Source organism: Liolophura sinensis, chromosome 7 (genome assembly GCF_032854445.1).
Source record: "Liolophura sinensis isolate JHLJ2023 chromosome 7, CUHK_Ljap_v2, whole genome shotgun sequence".
Lineage (NCBI taxonomy): Eukaryota > Metazoa > Mollusca > Polyplacophora > Chitonida > Chitonidae > Liolophura > Liolophura sinensis.
In genome coordinates, this window is record NC_088301.1 from 57,372,757 (window position 1) to 57,394,905 (window position 22,149).

General features: G+C 38.1%; 1 protein-coding gene across 1 annotated transcript; it reads left to right on the forward strand.

The window, feature by feature from the left end:
* Positions 1-208: 208 nt before the first annotated feature.
* On the forward strand, positions 209-22,143 carry LOC135470126 (nischarin-like). The gene is given in 20 exon segments (XM_064748886.1): positions 209-378; positions 1,031-1,114; positions 2,370-2,552; positions 2,765-2,813; positions 4,423-4,518; positions 5,470-5,537; positions 5,927-6,022; positions 7,423-7,518; positions 8,914-9,039; positions 10,762-10,957; positions 11,390-11,448; positions 11,639-11,767; positions 12,030-12,146; positions 13,944-14,022; positions 16,472-16,620; positions 17,243-17,421; positions 18,143-19,965; positions 19,968-20,326; positions 20,329-20,469; positions 20,471-22,143. Coding segments are annotated over 20 exon segments (4,290 nt in total). The 5' UTR covers positions 209-291; the 3' UTR covers positions 20,645-22,143.
* The last annotated feature ends 6 nt before the right edge of the window (positions 22,144-22,149 follow it).

Genomic DNA, 22,149 nt, shown 5'->3' on the forward strand with positions numbered 1-22,149 from the left:
ATGAGCTGTTTCATAAGCAAGTTTACTATCAAGTAAAAAAAAAACCAAAACAAGCATACAAACTTGTATGGCACCACTGTAAGAATCTCAACGAAAGCTGTACAAAGGTACATTTCTATTTGAGAACAATTTCGATGCGGTCTGGCGTTTCCGTTTTATGGGAGATAACTCCAACAAGAGTCCGCCAGATGTCATCATTAACAAAATGGAGAAGCTGTCATGAGATTGTGATAGCTGCGGGAAGTGTCACGGAAATGTCAATGTGGATATTGGTGAAAACACTGTGATAAAATGGCGCATTTTGCTAAAGATGTGGATAACTTCAGCGCTGCTCGAACTGTGAAGATTGTTGGGTCAGAGAACATCGAAAATTACACTGTAAGTAGAGGTATTCTTTAACTAGAGCAGGTAACCCAGTGTATGGTGATGACAAACATATTTGCACTGGCACTGTGTTGTCAGATTAAATGCCATTGATACTTCCACCCTGTAATTACAGATAAAGCATGAGGCGATTCATTTCTGGTGCGCCAAAGTGCGAGAATGTACATACTTCTGTCATCATACGGGTCACGGCGTCAATAGAGCGTCTAGGCCTACTGTAGTTCAATTAAATTCAGCGCTGAACTTGAGGCCTATTTTCAGCATTTTGTTTTATTTTCCTGCCTCAACGTTGAATATCAAATCGGCCCACTCGGCAAGGCACTTCGTGCAACGAAATGGGCCTTTAAATCCGCTCGAAAAAGAGCAGCACAGGTCAATTTATGGTGTGGATCTTGCCACTGTATACTACATGTATATGATAATATATAACTTATACTGATAAGTTCATTTAAATGAAAACATTGATTGTGGTGACATTTGACAGTCTGCTAGTTTGACATCCACATTGCTGATTACAATTAATTATGTTTAATATGCCTTCAGTTTCTAGATTGTCAGTTTTACAACATCAGGATAATTAATAGTCTTCAGGTATAGTTCGTTTATCCTTACGCGGATTTTCACTGAGCATATTCATGTTTTGCAGCTTTACTTGATTGAGTTGACTGTTGGGCCATACAGCTGGACTGTGCGCCACAGATATAGTGACTTCCATGACTTGCACGAAAAGGTATGGGTAAAGCTGTGTTTCCACGGACGTGATTGGGTTAGTGTTAGCTCGTGTGACTCATTTGATGCATCCGCTACAGTGTTTCCATCGCCCCTGCATTTACCTGTGTAATCTGCTGCCTCGACAGTCGACCTTAGCAATAATTCCCTGTCTGATGCATTTAAAATAGGACATCTTCAATTCGATCTGCGTCAACGTGTACCATCATGCAGAGCCAGTGAAAACACTTTGACAGGGCATTTATATAATTCTGATGTTAAGAAGAAGTAACAGACAAGTCATTAGAAATGCAATCAGATGTCCATGGAATTGGGTCAAACTTGGCAGATGAAATCTCAAGGAGTTGTGCTTAATGTACAGTCAGTTTTCAGATTTTATATCTTCATAAAACAACAAATTCTGAAATGATTTGATTGTCTTTATTGTCAGCATCCAGCAACTCCAAGAAATTTTTCTGGAGTTGAAATACATGTAGCTTGTCACATTGTCACATGTTACTAGCTACATGAAAACCGGACTTTAAAACATTAACAGAAAAACCAGTCACCAGAATCAAAGTTCTGAAATGTTGTTTCTGTGTTTTAAGCAATTTAACAGTCAACGAGGTTGACATGAAGGAACCCTTGACAACATGGGGTTTACAGGGCTACAGCACTTTCTCTTCATGATATAGCTGTGAATTGAAAATAGGAAAGATTCAGAGTTTGAATTTAAATGTACGTACATACAAAATTCCATTCAAATTTAGTACTGTAGATGTAAAATATGTACTGTGTATGTAATTTTGATGCAGTTATAATACATGTAACAACACTTTAAGTCTCTTATTAAATCAACCACTTTGGTGGCCTAATGGTTAGAGCATCTGCCTTGAAGTCTGGAGACCCCAGGATCAAACCATGGTTGGGCCATACCCAATACTTTATTAAGGGTACTTGCTGGTGGCTTGCTTGGGGCTGAGAGCTTGCACTGAGAGGCTAGAACAAGGAAACTGACTGGTTGACTGGGTGTGATGTCATGTCTGGTGTATTCGGCATGAAACTTCAGTAACAGCAGAACTTTGGCAGAATAGACTTGCCTTGCCACAAGAATACACAGTATTTGTACATGCTCCTACATGTAATGACTCCTCGTCGTCAAATGGCTGAAAAATTGTTAAGTATGACGTTAAACCCCAAGCAATCATTCATTCTGTTGATGTAATATTTTGTTGTAAATTATTGGTATTTTCGGGCTTTTGTTCTGTGTACCCCAGCTGGTATCCTCATGCAAATTGGAGAGGAACCTTCTGCCCCCCAAGAAACTGTTCGGGAACCAATCTGAAGCCTTCATAAAGAGGCGGCTTGGGGATCTGGAAACCTACCTACAAACCATCATGTATTTCCTGGTGAACAGGCTGCCACCACCACTTGCTGCTTTCTTGGATTTTAACAAATATGTATGTACAACATTATTCATGTGTTTTGTTTGGTATTGCATCGTTGTACCATGTGGCATTACTAATCAGTTATAATGCACTCTTCTTTTTTGTTTTATATTTTTCATCTTACATACAAATGTACATACTTTAAAGAAAAAAAAAACAGTGAAAAATGAGAATGATAATGAGATAGTTTAAGATCAGTATTTATTTGATTATTTGTTTTCCAGGAGATACATGGAGTCACTCATGCCCTGGCCGAGGAACTTTACAACAAAGGTACTATTTTTCTTATATGTTGCAAGTATATTTGTGTGAACTATGCCTTAAATATGAAGATTACAAATGGCATTACAAACTTGCTTGTAATATTGATGTGTATTAAACATATACCTAAGTATAAATATTTTTTTATACTGAAAGTATTCTTGAGTACAGCATAACACTCCTGTCAAATAAATAAATAAAATAAGCAAGCTTGTAGTCATCCATTGCTTTAAGTGAATGTTTACAATGTTTCCATTGCCGTTAGATCTTGTCAGTTGCATTGCCAAATATTCCAGTTGCTTATGTAACACTATATGAGACAAGGCTATGATACATAACACCATTTTCCTGAATTTATGCCTGCATAGCAATCCGATTGGTCAGATTTTTGCGTTTATACTCCAATAAACTATTGGAACTACTCTCTCTAAGAAAGAACTGAGAAAGATTGAAGGCACGACATGTAAAATGACACACAGAACCCTATAAATACATCTACTTTCGTCTGTATTACGTTTATATTCACATTCATAACAGGAGCATCAGTACAAACTCTGTGGATAATCTAGGGTGAATTAAGACCGTTTGAACAGTAGTGCCTACCTCAGTATATGAGCTTGTGACTTCAAGTCCAGCTCATGCTGGCTTCCTGTCCAGCCGTAAGTGGGAAGGTCTGTCAGCAACCTGCGGATGGTTGTGGGTTTTCCCCGGGCTCTGCCCGGTTTCCTCCCACCATAATGCTGGCCGCCGTCGTATAAGTGAAATATTCTTGAGTACGGCATAAAACACCAATCAAATAAATAAATCAAATCAGTATATGAGCTGGATTACAAACATGAACAGACGTGCTGGGTCAGGGAGTGCATATGCATAGCTTAGTGCTCGCAATAAACAAGCCAGTTTGAGCAAAATCACTTTGCAATGCTGATGTTTAAAATTAACTCTCTTGTTTTTGGATCACAAGTATCTTTGAAGTACTGAAATAGACATTACAGCTACCGGTGCAACCTGCATTATGGCCTAGAAAATGTGTCTAATGAAGTAAATTCAGCTCCTTTTGCATCTTCATTGCCCAAAGTTTTCTAGCTCAGAATTCACCTTCTAAATGTTTGTAGAGAAATGTTTTCACAATTCTTTTTCAAACAACCTGCAGATGTAAAATTTGCCTCATCACTTGGCTTGCTGTGCATGTGACGTTGCTTAGTAACGGAAGAACTTTGATTACCAATTTCATTGGTCCAAACAATGTCAATCATAAAATGTGTATTCTGGACATTTCTCACAGTTTGGAATGAAAGTAAAACATTAGATGACTTCATTGTATTCCTTATATTAAATTATAAGGATTGACTGTAATATTTTTTAGGTTTATTGGGGTATAAACGAAAAAACTGCTGTGCAAACTTTTGTATGAATCACTACTCGGTTTGATGCATCATAATGCTGTAAAAAATGAAGTAAATGATATGGAATAATGTAGTGCTGTAAAAAATGAAATTAAATAAAATATTTTCCTTCAGCACTCTGGATTTTATGGAAAATTTTGTGAGATGCAAATGGAGGTGATTGTTATAAGCATATATATGTCTACTGTGATGTATCATGACTTTTTTCATTTCAGGAGACCTGATTCTGCAAGCTAAAGATACATTCCAGATGAGCCCACTTCAGCTTTATTCCTTAACAGAGAGGCTTAAACTACCTGAGCCCACGTGTGGTATTTAATGTAGTGAAATGATACACCACCTAGCCAGTAGTAGAAATAGTCGGCACAACACACAGCATAAAACAAATAAGAGTTTCAAACTAACATGTGACCATGTAGTAAATGCACTAGTTCACATACACGGTGAAGGCATTGCCTATGCACTTCTCTTTGGTAATGTTTTATACTCATTATTTATTTACTTTTGATTTTTAAGAGTGTGTGTACAGAGCAATTTGAGCAGATTATTGGTAACCCCACATTAACAGTTTATGGATAACAAAACCTACTATAGAGGGTAGAGCGAGTAACCATAAATGTATTGATGTAGACTCTCCATATTGTCCATTCCAAAGGTTTTTATCTCCACCTGTATAATCTTGGTCACTCGGAAGAATGCCTCATGGGAATGAAAAGTGTGCCAAATTTTCTATGAAATTACTTCAGAGACATTATTGTGGTTGTTGTGAAATGTGATGCTTTGATTCTCATGGAAGTTATGATATTCTGTCATAAGAGGAAGAAACATTGTTTCAAATCTGAGGGAGATAATCACACTTATGTGGATAGCTTATAGTACAATGTATATGTGTAGATATATGTCTTCTTTTTTTTTGTTTTTGGTGCTGGTGTTCTGTTTGCTTGTGATATTCTTGACTGCATGACCTAACCACTGATGTTTGCTGAACTTGGGTATGTCAAACAAATAATTGTTGTAGTATGTACTTCTGTTTTTGTATTAACATCAATGCTGTTTGTGTTTTGGTTACTTTTTTCATTGTTTTGGTGGTTGGTGCTTTTGTGAATCTTTCATGTTATTTGCTTATCTTATTAACATTTATATTGTCCCTTTTTCACTTTCATTTCCTTCGGTGTTTCTGGTACAGAAATATAGACAGAAGAGAAGAAGTATTAAAGAGAACTTTCTTATTGTTACAGTTGTCGTGATTTGTTTGTTTGTAGATTCAGGAGATTTGAAGAAAGACATTGGCCATATTTTGGATTTCATAACCCGGTTAAAATATTTAAAGGTATAAAATAATTTAAATACAAGAGTACTTATGAGTAAGAATTTATTTGATAGGTAAAACTAGTATATGTTAGTTAAATAACGAATCTGGAATGGACATAGAAATGAATGCGCAACTGAAAGTTTTCTTTAAATTATTTCTGTTAATTTTTAAAGATTAACCACTTTGGCTATTACCTGACAGCTATTTTATGCTGACAGCTAGACGATCTAAACATAAAACTGCACAGAGATTCTTTAATGCAATTATTCCCTCTGAATATGCCAAAATAAACATTGTGTAACTGTGCAAAAAAGTTGAAGGACTAGGGCGAGATAATTTCTGTTGTGTAAGCCACACAGTATTATGATTTGTTGAGCTCTGTTTTGAACCTGTTTTTTTTCACACAGATTGTTGGCACCCGGGATCCTGTGGGAACTAGTAACATTGATATGAACCAACTGAAGTTTGATCTTACGCTGTTCAAGTCTCTTCAATCCCTTGAAGTAAGTACACAAACTTCTTCTACTAGACCTGAACATATTTGTAGTAAATAACAAAGAGCCACCTCTTGAGCCTATAAATGTGGATTATAGATTGTTTGAAGTTAATGATGAAGTTAAAATCATCTGTATTTTATCTAGTCAGACACTTCAGATATATTGATGTTTACTCCCTTGATCCAACACATAGAAATCCTCTTGACTCAATGGCTGATTAATGTTCATAAATACAGTATCCAGAGAAACAGTAGTTTCCTTTATAAAGGTGGACACCAAAGATGAAACATCAACAACCCACATAGGTTGTTTGCATGTATACACAGCTGATGACAGGTAATATCTGATAACACAAGCACTTTCCAGATTCTCTACGAGGTTGGATCAAAAAGGCACCTTGTTTACTGCCAGAAACACAATGTAAACATCCCACTGGAAGAGTGTGATCGCCTCATCAAGTTAGTCTGCCATAAGTGCTTTCACTATTGCACATCTGAAATTGTCCATTTGCATGAACTCTTTGCCAACTTGAACAGGTATCTGATTGGTTATGATGATGAGGGTTCATTAAGTTTCAAGACTTTCCAGCTTGGCCATGAAATCAAGGTAGTAAACAGAGCGATATAAAAACATCGCAATATACATCTATACAGTGTGCTGCTTGATTTAATGAAAATAGTTATAAAATAAACTGTACTAGTGCCTGTTTTGTCATTGATTATCAGCAGTATTGCATTCTAAGGGGTGTCCATCTTCATAGTTTTCATGTAGATCTTACTCTTCTCAAATCCCTTGGAGGTTAAGATGCAAGTCTTCGAATCACCCAGACATACAGATAATGCATGTCGCTTAAATCCCAGAGAACCCTGAGATTTTACAACCTGTGCTGTTCCTCTGTTCCTTTTCGCAATAAATGGTTGACAGAGCTTGATTTAGGAGGTCTTGGACGAGTTTGTTGGAGAGCGTTGTTGGAGAGCGTGTGACTTCCATCATATGACATACGTGCAGAAATTGACATGCAAGTGAAACTGCATTACAAGTGGCAAATTATGTCAAATGTTAGTCCGAGATTGCTGTCTTGTTAGGTTTGGCAAAATTTTGTTCAGATACAGATGACCAGAAATACTCCATTAAAAAATGACATATTTGATAAGCTCAGCTGACTGCATCCGGTTTTTAAATGGAACATGCTCTGAGATTGCTTTTGGGACATCCTTGGCTGAACAAAATTTTGCCAAACCTAAAGTCAGAGCAATCTTGGACTAGTCATATGTCCGCCAGAGGCAGGTGTTGCACCCCGGGCATTTTGGTTTCTTCCACATAATTTAAACCATGTAAAATTTGTTGAAAGTTCTGGACTAAGTTTTTCTTTAAATTGTCATTTTCTCCCTTTGTCTCTCATGCAGATGCTGAATTGCAATGTGCTGATGATCCAGGGTTTGGAAACAGTGAAGCAGACTTTATGCAGATGTGAAGTTCACCATTCAGTGCGAGCAGTCAGGGTGAGTGTAATAATGACTGCTGTACGGTAATGGAAATCCCCTACATCAGCAATGCCAAAACCCACATAGACCTTCAGTTAGTGAAGACGTGCTGCTGTGTTTAGAACAAGACTGGTGATATTGTTGATGTGTGACATTACTGAAGGTCACTGAATAGCTTGTATATCACCATGGTGAACTCTGAAAAGTAGACATTCTTGACCAGTGGCGGAAAAGTTGTAAATATTCTCTCCAGGTACAATTGTTACCTGAATATTACTGAATAGTGGAGAATTTGAACATAGGCTCCAGCACGTGCAATAGGCAGCATTCCTTTTGGGCTTTATTTATTGGTTAAAAACTTTCAAGACTACCATGGCTAAAGAATTTCCAACATGTCTTGGGTACATTCAGACTCTTTCTGTTTAAACAAACAACATTATGTTAACAGTTAAAACAAGCTGATTTTTTTTCTTCTTGAATAACAAGTTCGAGCACAGAACCGGAAAATAGCCATTAGATTCTTCCTTCTTGTCTCTCAAAAGACTTAAACAATAGTGTACACATTAGAACAATGCCTTCCTTCCTGTTGAGCCCTTCAACAGAACATCTGTTTTACATAATATTTTCCCAATAAACCAATTGATATTGTGTTCAAAGATACTCCAACATGCAAAGTTATCTGCTGAAAACGTATAAAGTTTCACTTTACCGGCATAGTGAAGACTAATCAAACTAAAGACAATGAACTCCCACTTTGTTGTATGCCCACCAAGCCTTAGCACCAGAGTTTGTATACACATGCATTTAAACCATAATTTTTCTTCCCTGGTGTTAAAAAATTTAGCTGACCTGTCAGGCTTTCTTAGCGCCACTACCTGGCAAAGACTTACTATTATGTTATTACTTTATTAGACATTATTACTACTACTTATAGTATATGATTCAATATTGGATATTTTTTATATGCACTGGGTAGAAAGATGCCATAAAATGGTGATTCAAGCTCATGGCATTTATGGTGCAATCTTAGCTCAGGTGGAAAGACATTTCTATCAGAAACAACTCATCATAACCCTGGTTAGAAGCAAGTCAAATCATTAAATAAATCTCTCATGATCTCAAGTTGTTGAATTGTTGTCATGTGAAACTGGTCAAGTGTTTTGTACACACCAAGAAGAACAAAGAACAAAAAGAAATTTCTCATCATAACCCTGGTTAGAAGAAAGTCAAAACATAAAGTAAATCTGTCACGATTTTGTGTTGTCATGTGAAACTGGTCAGAATTTTTGTACATACCAGTAAGAACGAAAAGATAAAATTTAGAAAGTATGCAGCTCTTAGAAAAAATTTGCTGATTTTGAATGTGGAGGAAATATTGTGGAGGTCTAATGTTGTACGGTGTTGCTGTTGTAGGACATCTTGCTGCAGGAGCTGCCCCACTGGAGAGCAGAGGATGGTGCCATGTTAATCAGCCCATGGGAGAAACTCATTGCAGCTGACTTCAGTCATAATAATATTATAGAGATTGATGACAGCGTGGTATGTCAGATAGGTTAACAGTTTACACACAGGGCTTCCGCTGCCGCTTGTCATTGTCGCTATTTGCGAATAAAAATTTGGATTGGCGATAAAATCAGAGAAATGGCGAAAGTTTCTGGCGACAAAATTATTTACTCAAGAATATATGCTGGTTATTGAAAAGGTGGAAATTGCGACAGTTTGAAGACTCGCCGTGCACATGGCCATGTGTTGTTCTTCTCTTTTCTAACAGAAATAATGGGTTGGTAAGCGTCATCACAGTTTCGTATAAACCACGTGCGTTTATTTTATTTTATTTTTTAAGCAAGCATCGCGTTTGTTTTTTAAAATTATTTAAAAAAAAAGAAACGGTAGCAGAGCTTCCACTGGGGCTCACCATTTTTGCAGATTTAGAACAATTTTTGGAAATGGCGGTAAAATTCGAAAATATGCGAATGTTTTTGGTGATGAATTTATTTAGAAAATCTACAAATGTTATACACAAAATACCCGGCGCAGTTCTCCTAGTACTTTTCAGGCATGAGAGTTTTCTCTGGTTTTATGCGTATTTTCACTATTTTTCTGATGAAAGCAACATATTTACTTTTATTTCAAACGGCTTCAGTTCAGCGAAACAACAACAACACAGTCGCGGCGATTTTAATTGAAAGAAATCTACAAAGAGGAATCTGCATTCTTGGAAGTTGACTTACATAAGATAATGCTTGAAAATCATTTTTGTTAACTAATGAAAGAGAATCATGACATTTTTGAGGATGCCTTTCATAGCCAAATCTAAAGAAAATAAATGAAACAAAATAACTATTAAGGGAGATAAATATAGGTAGTGTTAGACGTGAAAATGAAGTTTAACTACATTTATAAATTTATTTTGAAACAAATTTTTCTGACAGAAGTAATTGCATTTTACTAGGACCTTACACAGATTAATTGAAAAAAAGGTTTGACTTTTTTCAAAAAAACATTTGAACATTAAGCTGCCATTATTTTGAGGGCAATTGTTCTAAATGTGGCATGGGATAAACTCCAGATATAGCTGGAAGAGACCAAACTGATTCTAACAGCTATACCAAGGCAGATAAAAACAAATTATAGATGGAGACCACCAAGAGTCATAGATACTGCTCCCATTCAATCAGCTGAAGATCACAAAGATTAAGTCGGGGCCGCTAAGAAAGTATGGCTAAAGAAAAATTGTATTGGCTACAAAATCTGATGAGTGGGAAAAGTGACAGGATAAAAAAAATACTGACCCAGAGGAAGCCCTGTACACACAAATTCTATTTTACATTTTGTGAAATGGGCGCCAGAAGATTTTGTACCTGGGTGTTTTTTTAGGTTAAATTCTATTGCAAGCTAACTTTTAGGGCTAGGCTGTGATTGGTAAGATGCTTGAGATAGTGGTTCAAACCCAGTCTCAGACAGGGACTGCTGGTGATTTCCTGGTGTCTTTTATAATTGAGGACCCGGTATAATAGCACTCATAATGAACTGCTTAGTTGGAGATCACTTACATGTACCCTCCACCTGACATACATATTTTATCCCAGCTTCCATCAGTATGACTAATGAGTGCAAGTGTACCTCAAATGTGGAAAACTTAATAGTTGTTTCCACTGGGCATTCTGGTTTCCTCCACCTATGAAACAGACTTTCAAATATGGGTTCAGTTCTTAAATTAGCAGACATTTTGTGACATTATTAATTTTTTATGTGTTCTAGCAACTGCTGCAGCATGTGGAATTCCTTGATCTCAGTCACAATGTGATAGAGGCCATTAACCACATCCAGTGGTTAAGTCAGCTGAGACATCTTAACCTATCTCACAACTCCATACGACAACTGGATGCTCTGCACACCAAGCTGGGCAATCTCAAAACTCTCAACTTATCAGGAAACAAGCTGGAGAGTCTTCATGGTATGCAGTCACATGGCTACGGAAATGAAATGTACCTATACCTTTCTAAAAGATAAAAAACAGATGTCTTGAATCATGACTGATGCCGCCAATATAATTTAGGCCATTTTGTCCTATGGACTTAATATCAAAAAGAAAAGAACTGAAGCAACCCAGTCCTCTTGTGTGTCTTTCAAATAATGCCTGACAGACTAGACCCATGGTTTAGAGGTGAACTGTGCCCTGAATGAATAAACCACACAATAAACAGCAAGTGGTCAAGTCAATGTACATGTAATTCTTTTGTACGCTGGAAGTGGTTAAACATCTTGTCCGTGGTAATCTGCTATTATTCAGTATTATCAGCAGATGTGTGATTATAGGGCCATTGCATTTATCTGTGCATACATGGAGATTGAGATGAGAAAAAATCTGGAATCCTACATTTTGCAGGTTTTTCCAAGCTGTTTTCTTTGGAAGTTTTGAATGTCAGCAATAATGATATATCACAGGTAAGCTCTCTGACTCTTTGTGTATTCATACCCACTACATATAATTTCCAATTGATAACAATGGTCATCTGAAATAAATTTTTCCCTTCATTTTTTACCCTTTCGTGGCATTTTCAGATTAATATGTGAATTACGTGTGAAGTTTTGAAATTATGAGTTCACAAAGTTTTGATTTTATGTTTCTTTTAAGATTGGAGAAGTACGTTTCATAAATAACCTGCCATGTTTGGAGAGCGTGTTATTGCTTGGAAACCCTGTGACCATTGTGCCTGACTATAGGAACAAGGTTCTTGAGATTTTTGGGGACAGAGCCAGTGAGGTAAGCCCAACAAAATAAAATTTAAGTGTTTGTTGTATTAAAGGATCGAGTGTTAGAAGAAAGCTATTTTGATTTGATAAAAACAACTAGATGTTGAAGTGTGTGCATGTGTAATGGGTAGGCCCCAGTCCATGGTACAATCTGTGTAAAGAAACAGGTCAAACATTCAAGTATCTTCATAATTATGATTCAAAAGATGATCAAACAAGGTGATAATATAACTTCCAAACATTTTATAACTGCTTGTTTGTTTTTGTTGCAGGTCTCCTTGGACAACAGGCGAGCCACGCAGAAGGAGCTAGACACAGTAGCTGTCCTACAGGCTATACAGAAAGCCAGAGATGGCAAGGATAGGCACAAACTAACAGGAGCAAGAAAGGTATGTCTCAGGATAAAGGTGCTCATCTTTTCCATCACTGTGAATATATGTACGTGTCTTGGACACAGTATATAAATATCCGTGAGCTTTTTTGGTTTCATTCCATGAATTGTTAGCTTGCCTATACGAAATATGGAGAGGTATTGTGAGAGGGGGATCAGATGCTGTCAGTGGTGGTATGGGCGTCCAGTTTGGACAGTGATAAAGTTGCAGTGTCGACCAATAGAACATGGATAGGCATTCATCGATAGCGATTTGCATATCAAAGACTAAGGAAGTTTATAGCCCATATCCCATTTTACCCCATAGCTCAACATTTCCTCAGCCATTCACAGGTTTGCAATTGATACCCATAGAACATTGATTGCCAAATGCAGTTTGCTATTTGCATATCTTAAACCTAAATTTGTGCATGAATGCCCTACAGTGTCTTTTTATCACTGTATCGATTTACATCTCTATAACATACAAAGTCACTGGTCTGCAATCCTTACGCATACGATAAAAGTCATAGTTGTGACAGTATAATAATTTTTGCCCTTCTTGTTGATTTAAGGGCAAGATCTTAGCGCTATCTTATTAGAGAATAATATATGTGTGTGACAGTGTCAATCATTTTACTTCATTTTGGTTTAGAGGTCAGTATTTGAACGTATCACATGACTTGAACATTGTGTAGTTTTAAGAACTGCTCAATCAGACGAGCTACTGGTATTCTCATCAATTTAAGATAAAATGTGGACTGACACAAAATAAGAGTTTGTCAGTGCAACTCCATGTATGATAATAGTTTTGAATGGATTTTCATGAAAGTGTTTTGGGTGCATTATGTAGTTGAGCCTGAGCAGATTTGGTCAGTCAGTGAATTTGTGTCCATTTAAGTCATCGCTTTTTGAAGGTATAATCTAGAATTACCATGCATTCATAAAACTATGGTATGTTTGGCCTGAAAGTTTAGTCCTAATAAAATCAGAGAAATTTCATCTTGAAACTATAGTGGATGGGTAATTATTTTAAGTAGGTAAAATGAGACATTGTCCATGCAATACGTTGTGCACATTCCAGTGGATTAAACTTGACCTGTTGAACACATTTACATTTTGCTGTTCCTGTTTGATTGTATTTTCTCAGTTACAGCTGTTTAAGATCGAAGGCAGGCTCTAGAAAAAGGAGAGCTTGTAACTGCAAGGCTTCTTAAACTTTTCAACAGGTTTTCATAAAACTTTGTACATGAGAAAACTGTTAGAGACTATCAAATGTGATTGTGAATTTCGGACTCTTGTCAGTTGTCCTGTCTTTTCATATGTCTTTATTCTACTGAATATTGAACTGATAGGAAGGCGTTTGGGTGGGAATAGTCCTACAGTGTTTGATAAAGGTATACAATAAATTTACATGTTGCTATAGGTCAGTTACAGTTTATTGCTCTAACTGCTTACTTTAATACCAAAGTGTTACTACTACTGTATGTAATAATATAAAGGCGGCATGAATTGATGTGCTCTTTATAATAGTCTATTTTGCCTAATTTTCATAGTCTTCAACAGTGGTGAATGAAAAACCCACACAGAGTAGCTTTACCGGTACAGGGCAACGGGGATATACCATTGATTTTCTGATGGCTAATCTACGTATTTTTATGGATGAAACACACGTTTACTTTCCTGTCCTGAGGACATTTCAGTGTTAGGCTATATTTAATTACATAGACTATAACATGGACTTTTTGTACCTGTAGTGACAGAAGAGTTTTATCGCAAAATTCCCTTATTGTGTTGTTTTTGTGAACACTTTTAGGCTGTGGTGACAGAGGTACCAGTGGTCGAGCCAGGCCCCAGTCCGCAGATGTCATCTTCTCATGACTCAACCACAGCAGGTAATCATGTATGTATCCCTCAGTCTCTTCTTGGTTTAATCAGTCTTCACCATGTTACCTGTGAGAATAATGAGTGTACAAGTCCTTTGTCACTGGAGTCTGTCATTTATACCATTTTACCACATGACCCAAATTTATAATATGCCGTCCAAAAAATGTGCTGATTGGATTTTTGAGGTTGATCACTCTTGAAATAATCTTTCCTGACAAGAAATAGGACTGCAGTGGTTTATTATTTGCTCAGGCAATGGTGTTAGACTAGCATGCATTGGTGTGATGTGGTTGAAAGCCCTTTGTGTTTAATATATAGTAATTCTGTTCTAAGCAACAACAACTGTTGTTTTGGTGTTAGAGGGTTATGCTTATTTCTGTTGTCTTCACATCAGCATGTTTTTTTTTGATTTAGTTGTGAACTATAACATGTAGTGAAATGTCTGCATTATTTCTGGTTGGTATTTTGTGTATGTTAGTATTTCTATTGAGTAAAGTTAAGTTTATCTCAACCTTTTTGTGTACAACGGTGCAACTTTGGATGTCATTTATTTCATACACTCACCATCACACCACAACTTACTTTTCCTTTGCATTGGTAGTTGATGTCTAACAATTGCACAATATATGCCCAAACAAATATATTCCTCTTTATATGGTGGACATGTGGAAGATACATGCAGTACCAATCTTACTATGGCAGCCTCTTATGTTCTTATTGATGTTCTTATTCATTTGTAGTGAAATAATATTCAATCAATCTCAAACTTTTCTCAGGTATAAGTGCAACTTTTGGATGCAGTTTGTACACCTTGACAGTTTGTTTTAAAATTCATCTGTATCTGTAATAGGGCTACAACACCAGTGGTTTTGCATGTGTAATTTTGATAGGTATGGCATCATGCCTTGGCTACAAATCAGATTGTTTTGCGTGCACAATTTTAATTTTTGGTAAATACATAGATACAGAGCTGACAATATATAGCACCTTTCTTTGACCACAAGTAGATTGCCAATATCTACCGTGTATTTTCTTTATAAACATAAATGTATTTGTTTGGGTTTTTCTGAACTCTTGTTACACTTCAAGTTCCAAAACTGAGCCATTTGTCATGAACACCATGTTAACTTTCCAGAATGTTGAAGGATAACAGTATACTTAATCTGCTCTATTATATGTATCATGGCAATAAACCTACGGTATTGGTGATTGCATACATTCTCTATAATACCACAAAATTAAATGTCCTCTGCTTTCTAATATTTTCTTTTCCATGTTGGAAGTCTGTGGCTGTGAATCGTCCACCTTACATATGTTCTGTTGGCCTCTTCATGCATGTCATTTGCCCTAGCCTTTTGTCCACGTCATTGACCAGAATGCCTCCGCCAATGGCCAGACTTTCCATGTATACTGCAGCTTCTGGTGAACTGCTTTATACCATGCGCTGTGTATGCTTGAACCTTATCTATGCTAACCATCTGAAATAGTTTGTTTTGTCTGGTTGATTAAGTTTTGTCATTAAGTTGTGTGGCTGCTGTTTAGCTTTACATAGAAAGCTGTTATATTATTTATTGTTGTTGGAACATTTTCAGACATCTAGAAAAAGCCAGGCATTATCCACATCAAAACACATCTGTCTGACCGTTTAATTGGACTTGCTGGACCACGAGAGCCCAGGCAAACAGCAGCCTTGCTGTTAACTTGGTGTTTAGCATTCTACCGGTTTAAAATATAACTGAATGAGAGATACACCTGTATTGTGTGTGGCCTAGAAAGAAACAAACCACAGAGCCTTATGTGAAAATCTGCAAACCTAACTGAAATTATTTTCCATATTTCTGACTCGGTGTCAGATCAGACACAAATTTATCATCCACCATGGTCAGCAGAAGTCTGCTATTTAATAGCCCTGTCAAAGATGTGGTTTAGCCTCAATCATCATTAAATACTAGTATAATACAGTTCATGGACTTTGTGTGATGTGTTATCATTAGTAATAACAATTAAACACTTCCCATTCACAGTGAAGTACATGTGTTCAGAATTTGGAATGAACTGTCTTTCTATTAAGTGCTTGGGCTATCAGACATCTAACTTTTTTACCCTTACAAGTCAGCTAGCATTCTTCTGAGCATTTCTTATATTTATATCTGTCAATAAGCGTAGGTATATCCCTCTGATATCAACTGCATGTTGAGACCATTTTCTTGCTGTGCTTATCTAAATCTAAATCTAAAGTTTTATAATGACATCCATTAAGTTATAAATTTCACAAGGCAACAAGAACAATTAGGGAAACTTCCACAATCCTGTCCTTGATATCCATGGGACTTGCTTTTTTCACCTGAATTTCCCATTGTCCTCAGTAACCCTAGTGAACCTGAAAATGGTTTCACATGATTTCACCTTTGTTTTCCCCCTCCTTGCCCTTGAACCCATGTCTGTTTCTGTCACCAGTGATAGGGTGGAGTGTCACAGATGCACAGAACTTCAGCAGTGACCCAGACATTTTCCGTCTGCAGATAGAGGCAGTACGCGAGCAGGGGGGAGAGGCATGGCTTTCTTTGCTTAACGAACTTCAAACCAGCAACTCCCACAGGCACCAGGTAGGTCTGAGATGAAGTAACTAGCCAAACCATAGCACATCTTACATGTACATGGTGTAATGGGTCAAGACTGGATCATTGGATTTGGCATTTGCTGTATGTACTGCCATTGTTTTGAATTTGCATTATGAGGATGACAGATGACCACTGTGAAAAAAACTTAATTGTGTATATATGTGTAAACAATGTGATGTAAGAAACATCTACTACTCTGTATGTAACAAATAACTTTTTATGTAATATTGACTCATCATGTAAGGATCTATTAGTAAGACACTCTTTTATGAACCTTAAAAAGTATAACATCTATAAAACGGAAAGTGCATAACTAGCCACACGAATTATTCAACTCCAAAATTCAAAATTCCTTATATTCATTTCATTCATAACACTGCAATGAATTGCATATATGTTGTACAGGTACATGTGTAGGTAGACCAGAAGAGTTTCAGAGAGAATTAGTGTTCCAAGCTTTTCTTAATTGGTCATTTAACCCATACTCTCTGTACTTTTGATAGCTTATAGTGTATGTGGGTTATACATATGTAAGATTTGTTGGAGTTGAAGCATATTTGTGATAGTAAGGTTGAAGACTAGTTCGCAGTTTGCCTCTTGTTTATAGGTGCGTGAGCTGCTGTCTGCCCTCTCTTCACCTGGGTCATCTGATGGTCAAACTGTATCGCCCATAGATAACCCCCCTTCATTGCCCCCTGAGGACTCCGGCTCTACTTCCTGCAGTCCTGGCTATGTCCTTCGTGGATCATCATCAGCGGACACTTCAACCGCCGAACCCAACAAAAGGTAAGAGGACAAAAAACAACTGATGATCTAAGAATCACCAGAAGATGCAAACTGCTAAACACTGGATATTTCTAGTTTGTTGTTACTTTGGTGAGCTGAAACTAAAAACTCCAAAAAAGGAATAAAAATAAAATCTCGATGTTTTTGATGATCAATCAATAAAATATGTTTAAATATGTCTTCAACAGAAAAAGTGGTCAATATAATCTATATTTTCCACACATTAGATGATTTTTAAGCTTCATTTTTATTTAAAAAAGATTTTATTCTGTCTGTAAATCAATAATGAAAATTGACATACTACAAGTAGTATGATTGTTTAACCTGGTATACTACAAGTAGTATTCATTCCATGTGTTTTGAAATTATTTTCTCAAAGTGGTTTATGTGTTTACCTGTGTAAAGTCATTCAGCAAAAAATATACTTGATCAACTTATCACATGGTGTTATGATGACATGCAAAGTGTTCATGGTTGTAGTAATGATCTCATTTTTGTTTATAATTTGGCATAGGTGTATCTTTGTAGCAAATTGTGACAAATTTTATAAACAATATTAATTATCAATTTAATATGACAAATAGATGTTGCCTGTGCTCACTGGCTGAATATCACCACTACATGTGTCAGGTTCTAAAATAAAGTTATAGGACTTCATCGTCATGATTGATGACAAGTATGAACATGCATTTATAAAACATGTCTGTTTTGTGTTTGGTAGAGCCAAGTCCTTGAGTTCAGCAGACGAAGGGTTTACGAGACGATTCATTGACCAGGAGAAATTGCCTGGGACTGATGATGCTGAGTTTGTGACAACCTTGCAAAGTCAGCTGCTCTCAGTGGAGCTGATGTTTGATGACGGCAGAGAAGACGTGGAAGGAATTCGGCAGATTCTGTGGTGTTATGCAATCCAGTTCTCACGGCCGCTTGATAAGCAGGTGGCCTGTGTTGCACTGACAGACCGCCATGTCTTTGTCCAAAGGTTGAAGGGAATGACCGGGAAGATCAATGCTAGTGGGGCCTCAACGACTTCTGAAACAGAGACATTCTACATAATGCCTTTGTTCAACATCCAGAAAGTGGTCCTTGGCCGTGAATGGACTTGTGTAAGGCTAGAAGAGGCATTTGTCGGCGCAAATGGAACCTTCACCCTCATTGGGCTGGATCCAGAGGGTGTGAAGCGGTTTGTAACAACGCTACAGTCTTTATATCAAGGAGCCATACGGTCAGGTGATGGCCTAGAACAGCCAGACCTACTGGACTTGTCGGACAGTGATCTCCTAAAAACTGCCATTTCTAACACGGAGAAAACACCTGACCCAAAAGATGTTGACATCATCTTCTCTTCGATGGTGTTTGTGAACAGTCAGCCGTCTTGTCTTGTGTTGACAGACCACACCTTTTATGTGTTCTCAGATAATTGTGTTAGGTACCCTCCTCCAACCTTTGAAGTCACAGAATCGACATCTGAACAGTATGAGTTAGTTCATCGCTTCCCAGTCATGACAAAGATAGGGACCATGGAATTATTTAACTCTTCTGGAAAAGGTCTCCTTGATAAGACTTGCTACACTTCTGTAGCTAAAAAGACAGATTCGGTGCAGTATGAACATTATGGCATTTCACTCTCGTTGGACTTAGATGACGGCTGTTTACAAACAGTAGAGATCATATTTTTAACATCTAGGAGCAGAGATGAGTTCTTGGAAAAGTTGACACAGCTTCGTTTTGACAATGCACAGAAGATGTCACCTACCCATCGTGGCGAGCCAGAGGGTGGGAACGAAACCAGTGAGACAGATTCTTCTGAGGAGCCCAGGGACAACCAGGAAGGGAGCAGTGTGAAGATTGTGCTTCACCATGCTCAGCCAGAACCGGCTGCTGTGGTAGCCCAGGAAGATCACGGGAGTACAGTGGAAAGAAAGCCTTCACGAAGCTTCACAACATTAGAGTTGGGGTACCCAGGAGCAAGACTGGTCTCTCACCTGACAGGCTGTGTTAGCAGATACTCTCTGGTCTGTCCTATCCCAGCTAAACTTCATTTTCTTGTTGACATGACAGGTAGAGAATTAGTCACCTACTTTCACAGCAATATAGCAGAGATAGGCTTTGACCAAGAAGAACTTCGCCATGTAGCTTGGGCACACGTGGTTCCGTACCGCAACCCAAGGCAAGAAATTCTCTCACTGCTGCTGCTCACGACCCGTGGAGTATACATGCTTTCTGATGACCACATTCGTGAACCCCGTACCCGCCCATCCTGGATGACACATACCAGACACAAGTCAGACTCGGTTATCAGCAGGCACCTGCACCAAAGAGACCACCATCACACCAGCGGCATTCTCCACACAGGCAGTGAACTCTCTAACATTCCAAAGCCCTTCAAAATACTGCACTTGTGTGACATAAAGCTGGTTAATGTTGGTCTCTTTGACCAGTACTTTCGGTTGACAGGACACAGCGAGGAGAATGTGTTCACTGTGCTTACCAGAGACTGTTACAAAACGGAGGAATTTATCAAACAGCTGACTCAGGTTCTCTCCTTGTGTCTGGGTCTCCCACACCAGACGTGGCAGATGAGCCTGATTTCTATAGGGCATTTTCTCAGAGAACCAAGTCTACCATAGAGGGCTTGGAGTATACTCTTCCGAGCAAGGTGAAGTTCTGCTACCCAGGTGAGGAATCACTCTCAGACATGACCTACCTGATTAATGACACCTTGGGGAGTCTCAGCAGCAAACCCAGGCTACACATGTCTGGATTTACCTTCTGGGCTATGTCTACATGGGCACTCTCAGGAGATGTTCAGAGCCAGGCACAACCCAGGGGAATCATTCTGAGCAACAAGCACATCTGCCTAATCATCGAGGATCTAGTGAGCTACCCCCTGCCAGAGTTTGTCAGCAGGGTTTACCTGAGCGTCCAAGGCAGGAAGTGGTGGAAGGACGTAAAGTGGAGTACTTGAAGGAAGTGACCATATACAAGGGGCATAGGCTCTCTCTGTTGTTTTCAGATGAGTCTGAGGAAATCACAGTGGACACGTCGTTTCGAACATTATGGAGTAGATAGAGCTGTGAAAGGTAGGGAATCTCCACCACAGATTATATGGACATTGTTTATTCAGAGTATCCGTGAGAAAGAAAAGTTTGTACAGCTGCTAGCCCGTCAGTGGAGTGAGACCCATGATGGCATAACTCTGCCCATCAACACTTTGACATAACCAGAGTAGCTCACAGAGATGATTGGTCAGTGATAGTTACATGTTGTCACTTAACACAGAAATTTGGCCAGTTACATGTTGTTGTTTGGAACTATCAGATGACAGAGAAGTTTAGACCAAGATAGGTACATGCTGTTGTTTGGCAGTGTAACATGACAGAGAAATTTGACCATCATAGTTACATCTTGTCCTGTGACACTGTCACATGATAGTTACATCTCTCTTGACACTGTCACATGATAGTTATATCTTCTATCACATGATAGTTACATCTTCTCCCTTGGCATTGTCATGTGACAGAGAAGTTTGGCCCATGACAGTTACAACTTCTTCCTTGGCACTATCACATGATAGTTACATCTTGTCCCTTGATACTATCACATGATACATGTAGTTGCATCTCCTCCCTTGACACTGTCACATGATAGTTACATCTCCTCCCTTGGCACTGTCACATGATAGTTACATCTCCTCCCTTGACACTGTCACATGATAGTTACATCTCCTCCCTTGACACTGTCACATGATAGTTACATCTCCCTTGACACTGTCACATGATAGTTACATCTCCTCCCTTGGCACTGTCACGTGATAGTTACATCTCCTCCCTTAGCACTGTCACATGATAGTTACATCTCCTCCCTTGATATTATCACATGATAGTTACATCTTCTCCCTTGGCACTGTCATATGACAAAGAAGTTTGGGCCAGGATAGGTACATGTTGTTGTTTTTGCACTGAGACAGGGTAATGTCTGTTACAATACATGTATATACTCAGTGAATGCTCTAATTCAACACGTAGATTCAAAAACATGTAGATTTTCTCTTTGCAGCATTTGTATTACCTTACTGGTAATGAAAAAATAAAGTGAGACACACGACAGCCAAATGTTGTCCAAAATGGTATGAGAAGGAAAGTGTTCTGCATGAGACACAGAGCAGCCATATATTTCCCCCACTAATAGCCACAATAGTGTAAAGCTTTGCCCAACTGGTTGTGACAAGAAAGTTGAGACATGAACAGATGGCAGCCTTTATTGCTCCTGACATTATGGAAAACATTTACATGTATACATACACATAAAGTTATTAAACCCATGACCCCATTTCCGTCACTTGGTACCTTTATGGTACCACAATTATTGAGGTGTGAGACACATGACAGCTTAATATTCCATACTCTGGGTATGATAAGGATGTTGCTGAACATTGATTTACCCTACCAGACATTGGTATGCCCTACCAAGACATTGATATACCCTAACAGACATTGATTTACCCTATCAAGACGTTGATATACCCTAATAGACATTGATTTACCCTACCAAGACGTTGATTTACTATACCAGACATTGATATACTCTACAAGACATTGCCACTCCCTACCAACATTGATATACCCTATCAAGACATTGATTTACCCTACCAGACATTGATTTACCCTACCAGACATTGATATACCCTACCAGTCATTGATTTACCCTACCAACATTAATATACCC